General features: G+C 44.5%; 1 protein-coding gene across 1 annotated transcript; it reads left to right on the forward strand.

Moving 5' to 3' along the window:
- The first annotated feature begins 289 nt into the window (after positions 1 to 289).
- LOC135115796 (uncharacterized) lies at positions 290 to 7162 on the forward strand. Its single transcript, XM_064032811.1, has 3 exons — positions 290 to 440; positions 6739 to 6890; positions 6962 to 7162. The coding sequence occupies exons 1-3, from the start codon at positions 290 to 292 to the stop codon at positions 7160 to 7162; spliced, it is 504 nt and encodes a 167-aa protein (XP_063888881.1).
- The last annotated feature ends 1072 nt before the right edge of the window (positions 7163 to 8234 follow it).

Here is an 8234-nt window from a genome sequence, read left to right on the forward strand (position 1 = left end):
GGGAACATGTCACCCGCACAGTTGACGACAGGCAGACAGCTGAGAGATGGAGTCCCCACAGCCAAGCAGAACTACAAAGTCAACCCCGAGTGGCAGCAGACCCTAGAAGAGAGAGAGACTCATGGCACAGCGTCACGAGGAAATACGCCAACAGAGCCCGGGCCAGCGCCGTCGACGACGTCGTCTGCAGCCGGGAGCCCGTGTATGGGTTCAGGACCAGACCAGCAAGGCATGGAGTAAGTCTGGTACCGTCGTCGAGGTCCATCCTTACCGCCAGTACGCTGTAAGAATGGACGGGAGTGGTCGGATATCTATACGCACTCACGGCCACTTGAAAGAGGCCGCGCCACAGCCAGAGCCGCCCCCCTCACCGCGAGAGCTGCAACCACTCACGCCAGAAGCACTTCCACCTCCACCGCCTCGACAGCCGAGGCACAGGCGTCAACCGAGGTGGCTGGAGGACTACGTGACACAATAATTACTTTCCTTTATGTCATTTGGACTTCTCAGTTTTGTATTTCTCATTGTCTTAAGATTTTGTATGTTCCCCTTACAATCTTGAGGGGGAGATGTAGGAGTTTTAGTTTCTTGTGAGAGCTGGCAACTGCGAGCCAGGCTCAAAGACGCAGCCAGTGGCGGGAGTCAGTCAGACTCACGCCCACTTACTGTGCGCCTGCTACCATTATAGTCACGTCCAGCCACTCTGTGTTTCTTTTCCACTCAACACATGTCATAACGACAGCGCCATGCCTCATGACCGCACCGAAAAAAACTGTAGCACATAGAAGGCAAATCGGCATATTTTCTGGACTTCCTTTAATCACTGCCTGGTGTATCAGTCGCATCAGTCATAACAATTAAAAATGTATATATTCATTACTCATATATTTAATTGGCCAGTATTCCACGTTCACTGTCCTCACGTGGCCAGTCTGATCTATTTTTAACCTTTCTTTTTCCTCTCTCCCTCTCAAGGGAATATCACACTTTCCCTACATTCCTGCCAGTCCTTAAGGAAAACACCTGCATTGTGCTTTCCTTTGTCTCCATCGCAGGGCATTGGTCAGAATAACGACCTCTGCCATTGGTTCCTTCACCCCATTTACAGGCACCTGACTGGCCATCCTTTAATCTCAGATTCCCGAACCTGATCCATCTCTTTCACATAAACAGACCCTGTATGCGTAGCTAGAGTTCAGATCTGAGAGAGATATTTCAGAGAGTCAAGCATCGTTACGTCCCTCGAAATCTTTGTCTCTGTACCACACATGTACATCTCTGTTCATTAATGAATCAAGAAATTACATTTGTCTGTTGTGGTGCCTTTACTCGCACAGTCAACTATAATTTAAACCACTACCCACGTACTACAAGCTAAAAATATTCATCAGAGAATCAAGAAGCTACCATTATCTATCTTGCCACCGTCACCTACAGTAAGTGATAACCAGTGATAAAAATCTAGTACAAAGTGGCAGTGACTTTTCGATACAATTGGTGTGCTCTTAGAACGAGTGCTAACAGAACTTAAGGCAAGTGGTGTGCAGCCTTTTAAAACGCTGACACCCATTATTCGTTAGCACCACAATCCTTGCCTTCTCCTGTTTGTTCACCATGTGAACAAACAAGCCAACACAACATTCTCGTCACCAAACACCAACACTTCCGGGTCCACTTCTCACAGGGCACTATAAACTCTTTGGCGAACTCTTCCACTTTGTCAAGGTCGACAAGTACAGCACAAGCCAGCAGTCATCAACTGGTTCACGGCCGCTTGTCTCTTCACACACACACACACACACACACACGGGCGACTCAATCCCTCCTTCAACATTGGTGGGAAATCTTGACGGTGCACTGCCTGTTGCGCTACCCACGCCCTCTTCTGGGACAGGGTCATTGTATTCTCACTGACAAAATATAGTCGTTTCCGCTGATTGCGTTGATCTTGTTTCCTCCTAGGCCTCTTGTACTCTTCCCAATATTCCTCTCTCAGCGACGCCTAACAGGCTGTTGTTCCCATTCGCCTGCAGAACTCAACGCGCTCAGCTCAATATTTGCAATTGATTCCTTTGATATTATTAGGCTCCACGTCAGTGACCCCACGAGGGAACAACCAAGACTTGAACATGCCTCGTGGAGGTTACTCCTAGTTTCTATATTTTTTATTTTCTATCCCACCTCTCTCTCTCTCTCTCTCTCTCTCTCTCTCTCTCTCTCTCTCTCTCTCTCTCTCTCTCTCTCTCTCTCTCTCTCTTATAGACGTATTATTTTGTCAAGAGCTCCAGCAGGGCTACTGGGCTATCTTTGACGTATGAAAAGTAGATATGAATAAGCAGAATAGCACTGATACTTAAATACAGTATTTTATTACATTATTAAGGATGTTTAATCAATGTGTTTACAGCAGATTCGAAAATATTTAAGGAATTGGTGCAGTGAAGCTGTGTCTGTTGTACGAACTGATTCGACATTCGTATATAGCGTAGAAGGAAGGACCGGAGGACCGTTTTTGTCCTGGCGAAAGGGATGATGAGTTGAAAGCCCCTTGTGATAGCAGCTCGGGTGGTGTGGCCGTGAGGATGTGCCCATGGGTGGCGTAGTGCAGCCAGATGTGAATGCGTCCTACTTTTGGGCGCACAATCCTGCAACATCACGGTGCTGCTATAGGAGTTGAACAGGAAGAGAAGATTGGACTGGCGGGGCCTTTAGACGTATCTAGCGTTAGCTCTGTTCTGGACCTTATTAAGAAGGCCCAAGTAGGAAGGTGGGCAGGACGACCAAGTGAGAGTCGTGTACTCTCACCTGGACTTGAGCTGCACATAAGGCGGTCCTTATTTTTTTTTTTTTTTTTTGTATATAGGAGGGGCACCGGCCACGTGCAAAAAAAAAAAAAAATCCAATTAAAAAAAAAAAAGGCCCTCCGAGATTCCGGTCCCCGAATAGGGTCTGGAGCTTATTCGGGCAATCTAAAATTGAAAGATAAGTGTCTTGAAACCTCCCTCTTAAAGGAATTTAAGTCATAGGAAGGTGGAAATGCAGAAGCAGTCGGGAAGTTCCAGAGTTTACCAGAGAAAAGGATGAATGACTGAGGATAGTGGTTAACTCTTACATTAGAGAGGTGGACAGAATGGGGGTGAGAGAAGGAAGAAAGTCTTGTACTGCTAGGCCGCGGGAGTAGGCCTAGTTAGCAAGATCAGAAGAATAATTAGCATGAAAATAGCGGTAGAAGATAGCTAGAGATGCATCATTGAGGCGATGAGAAAGAGCCTGAAGACAGTCTCTCCGAGGAGAGGAGTTGATGAGAAGAACAGCTTTTGATTCCACACTGTCCAAAAGAGCGGTATGACGTGGAACCCTCCATAAAAGTGAAGCATACTACATACATGGGCAGATAAGATTTTTGTAGAGTTAGTAGGGGGGGGGGGAGAAAAACTGCCGGAGACGTCTCAGAACACCTAACTTCATAGAAGCTGTTTTGCTAGAGATGAGGTGCGAAGTTTTCAGTTTAGATTATGAGAAAAGGACAGACCGAGGGTGTTCAGTGTAGAAGAGGAGGACAGTTGAGTGTCACTGAAGAAGAGTGAATAGTTGTCTGGAATGATGTGTTGAGTTGACAGATGGAGGAATTGAGCTTTTGAGGCTTTGAACAATACCAAGTTTGCTCTGTCCCAATCAAAAAATATAGAGAGACCAGAAGTCAGGTGTTTTTTTGCTTCCCTGTGTGAACTGTTTACATCCTGAAAGACTGGACGTCCACTAAAAATCATAGTAAAGTGCTGCTGGGTGGTATCATCAGCGTAGGAGTGGATAGGACAAGTTTTGTTTAGATCATTGATGAATAATAGGAAGAGAATGGGTGACAGGACAGGATCCTGAGAAACACCACTGTTAATAGATTTAGGGAAGAACAGTGTCCGTCTACCGCAGCTGCAACAGAACGGTCAGAAAGGAAACTTGAGATGACTTTTTTTTTTTTTATATAATGTGAATTGCTTATTATTTTTTACCTTAACTTTTTTCTTTTTATTTTGTCTCCTCTTTTGCCCAAAAAGCCTTGCTTAAGAAGGGCTGTTTGTCTTATGCCATTAATTTTATATAGTATATCTATGTATCTAAAAGACAAATATAATAAAGTGATTAAAGTGTTTCAAGTGAGAAGGATAGAAGGCGTAGCAGGGTAGTTTGGAAGTAAAGCTTTGTGCCAGACTATATCAAAAGCTTTTGATATGTCCAAGGCAATAGTAAAAGTTTCACTAAAATCTTTAAAAGGGAAAATAACCAAGACTCAGTAAGTAAAGCCAGAAGATCATTAGTAAAATCGCTTGACGGAACCCATACTGGGGATCAGATAGAAGGTTGTGAAGTGATAGATATTTAAGAATCTTTTTGTTGAGGATAGATTCAAAACTTTAGAAAGCAGGAAATTAAAGCAATAGGAAAGTAGTTTGAGGGATTAGAATGGTCACTCTATTTAGGAACAGGTTGAATATAAGCAAACCTCCAGCAAGACGGAAAGGTACATGTTCACAGACAGAGATGAAAGAGTTTGATTAGGCAAGGTGCAAGCACGGAGGCAAAGTTTCAGAGAACAATAGGAGAGACCTCATCAGGTCTATAAATCTTTCAAGGGTTTAGGCCAGCGAGGGCATTTTTTTTTATTTAGGAGGAACACTGGCCAAGGGCAACAAAAATCCAATTAAAAAAAAAAGCCCACTGGGATGCCAGTCCTATAAGAGGGTCCAAAGCGGTACTTTAAAATTGAAGGATAAGTGTCTTGAAACCTCCCTTTTCAAGGAATTCAAGTCATAGGAAGGTGGAAATACAGAAGCAGGCAAGGAGTTCCAGAGTTTACCAGAGAAAGGGATGAATGATTCCGAATACTGGTTAACTATTGCATTAGAAAGGTGGACAGAATAGGAGTGAGAAAAAGAAGAAAGCCTTGTGCAGCAAGGCCGCGGCAGGAGGGGAGGCATGCAGTTAGCAAGATCAGAAGAGCAGTTAGCATGAAAATAGCGGTAGAATACAGCTAGAGATGCAGCACTACGGCGATGAGAGAGACGCTGAAGACAGTCAGTTAGAGGAGAGGAGTTGATGAGACGAAAAGTTTTTGATTCCACCCTGTCTAGAGGAGCCGTATGAGTGGAACCTCTCCAGACCTGTGAAGCATACTCCATTCATGGACGGACAAGGCCCCTGTACAGAGTTAGCAGCTGATGGGGTGAGAAAAACTGGCGGAGACGTCTCAGAACACCTAACTTCATAGAAGCTGTTTTAGTTAGAGATAAGATGTGAAGTTTCCATGTCAGAGGAGTAAAGGACAGACCGAGGATGTTCAGTGTAGAAGAGGGGGACAGGTGAGTGTCATTGAAGAAGAGGGGATAGTTGTCTGGAAGGTTGTGTCGGGTTGATAGACGGAGGAAGTGAGTTTTTGAGACATTGAACAATACCAAGTGTGATCTGCCCCAATCAGAAATTTTAGAAAGATCGGAAGTCAGGCGTTCTCTGGATTCCCTGCGTGAAATGTTTACTTCTTGAAGAGTTGGACTATGAAAAGACGTGGAAAAGTGCAGGGTGGTATCATTAGCGTAGAAGTGGATAGGACAATAAGTTTGGTCTAGAAGGTCATTGATGAATAATAAGAAGAGAGTGGATGACAGGACAGAACCTTGAGGAACACTACTCATAATAGATTTAGGAGAAGAACAGTGACCGTCTACCACAGCAGTAATAGAACGGTCAGAAAGGAAACTTGAGATGAAATTACAGAGAGAAGGATAGAAGCCGTAAGAGGGTATTTTGGAAATTAAAGGTTTGTGCCAGATTCTATCAAAAGCTTTTGATATATCCAAGACAACAGCAAAAGTTTCACCAAAATCTCTAAAAGGGAATGACCAAGACTCAGTAAGGAATGCCAGAAGATCACCAGTAGAGCGTCCTTGACGGAACCTATACTGGTGATTAGATAGAAGCTTGTGTAGTGATAGAGGTTTAAGAATCTTCCTGCTTAGGATAAATTCAAAAACTTTAGATAGACAGTAAATTAAAGCAATAGAACAGTAGTTTGAGGGAATAAAACTGTCAACTTTTTTAGGAACAGGCTGAATGTAGCAAACTTCCAGCAAGAAGGAAATGTAGATGTTGACAGACAGATTTGAAAGAGTTTGGCTAGGCAAGGTGCAAGCACGGAGGCACAGTTTCAGAGGTTCATAAGCCTCTCGAGGTTTTAGGCCAGCGAGGGCATGAAAACATCATTGCGAAGAATTTTAATAGGTAGCATGAAATAGTCGGTGGGTGGAGGAGAGGGAGGAACAAGCCCTGAATCGCTCAAGGTAGAGTTTTTAGCAAAGGTTTGAGCGAAGAGTTCAGCTTTAGAAATAGATGTGATAGCAGTGGTGCCATATGGTTGAAATAAAGGAAGGAAAGAAGAAGAAGCAAAGTTTTGGAGATATTTTTGGCTAGATGCCAGAACTCACGAGGGGAGTTAGAGCTTGAAAGATTTTGAGACTTTCTATTAATGAAAGAGTTTTTGGCTAGTTGGAAAAAAGACAGAAATATAAAACGTATGAGATTCTGGTGATGGAAGGCTCAAGTTACTTTTGTGGGCCAACTTTCTATCATGTATGGCATGAAAACAGGCTGTGATAAACCAAGGTTTTGAAGGTTTGGGTTGGGTAAAAGAGCAAAGAGTCTACCCTTCCATTCCAGACATTATAACCTCTTTTATGCGATCGGCAGAGACAAAGATGAGAGACGCGCCTGACACAACTTCAGGCGGCTCTCCTGGCGATGGTCTTGACATGGCTAGTGGGGCTCAGGGTGCTGTTCTCTTCCACACCCAGTGTGGAAGAAACATCAGCAAAAGCAGTGGCTACTCATCGAATAGAATGGTGAGGATGCGAGTGTCAGGGGGACGATGTCTCCGAGAAACTAACATCACCTGTGTCTTCTCGGGAGCCAGGTCCACTTGCCATCGCCGACCCCAAGAGACAATGGTCTGGAGGACCAAGTTGATGTGTTCTACGGTCGTGCAAGGATCATTACTTTCACAGGGAAATGTCAAAGTGCAGTCGGCGGTAAATGCATGGGCCTATGCAATGAGATGGAGCAAATAATTAAAAAATGCATTCCAAAGGAGAGACTCGAGAACACTTCCATGTAGGACACGAGCAATAATTGGATATTCATTAGAAGAGTGTCCGTTAACCATCACTCTGAGGTATTTGTCCAGCAGGTAGTCTTGCAGTAGTAGGAGCAGATGACGGCCAACACCCAACACCCAAGGTGTTCAGCTTAACGATGAGGTCGTGATGCCACACCCTGTCAAATGTTCCCGCTATGTCGATAGCAACAACGTAGGTGTCCTTTCCCTAGTAGAGGGGCTTATGCCAGGCGGTGGAGAGCTGATGTAACAGGTTTGCCGCTAACCTATTTGTTCGGAAGCCGAATTGTTTGTTGCTGAGCAGACGGTGAGAGGCGAAAAACGATGCTATTTTTTTTCAGCTATTCTGGCTTTCAGAATTTTTTTTCAAGAACTGAGAAAAGGGAGATAGGTCTGTAGTTCTTAGTATCAATCCTCTTGTCTTTTTTTGTGGATTGTCACCACTCCGGCGCCCTTCCAGAGGGTGGGTCACACTTCTGTAGTGAGGCATTGCTGGAAGGTGATGGTAAGAGGTGCCGCCAGCTGAGAGGCACAACGCTTTAGGATGTAGGGACCGAGTGTTAATTTGTGACTAAGTGTTCACGAACTTCCTGAGTTGTAATGGTGAAGGAGGATAAGCTCGCATATGTAAGGACTGGTACAAGAAGAACTAGCGCTCAGGGTAAGGTACTGTTATTTTTTTGGAGAAATAAGACACGAGTACCTCAGCCTTGTCTTTATTTTCAGTAGCAACTGTATCATGTGGTTTGTGTAGTGGTGATATGTCGTCATCTGTTGTGAGGCGCTGGTGCTGCTTGAGTGTGGTCCACCAGGTTTTGCTGCCAGCAACGTTGAACTCACTGTTGCACTTGTTGCATGGCTGCATAAGTTTGCTTGAAGCCTTTCTTATTAGTGTCTGTGGGATTACGCGAGTAAAGCCGCCAAGCACGACTCTTTTCATCAGCCTCCATTCTACACTGGTAACCGAATCAGGATTGATCAAGGGAATTAACAGTGTAAGAATGGCAGGGGACATACTTCTCCTGATGTCTTAGCAGTGTGTGTGTGTGTGTGTGTGTGTGTGTGTGTGTGT

Source organism: Scylla paramamosain, chromosome 29 (assembly GCF_035594125.1).
Source record: "Scylla paramamosain isolate STU-SP2022 chromosome 29, ASM3559412v1, whole genome shotgun sequence".
NCBI lineage: Eukaryota > Metazoa > Arthropoda > Malacostraca > Decapoda > Portunidae > Scylla > Scylla paramamosain.

Excerpts from the sequence above, each read along its gene's own strand:
- LOC135115796 (XM_064032811.1), top strand. The coding sequence starts at position 290 with ATGGACGGGAGTGGTCGGATATCTATACGCACTCACGGCCACTTGAAA. Across the intron at positions 441-6,738 it reads TCGACAGCCGAGGCACAGGC|AGACAAAGATGAGAGACGCG; the intron begins GTCAACCGAGGT and ends TGCGATCGGCAG. Across the intron at positions 6,891-6,961 it reads GCTACTCATCGAATAGAATG|GTCCACTTGCCATCGCCGAC; the intron begins GTGAGGATGCGA and ends CTCGGGAGCCAG.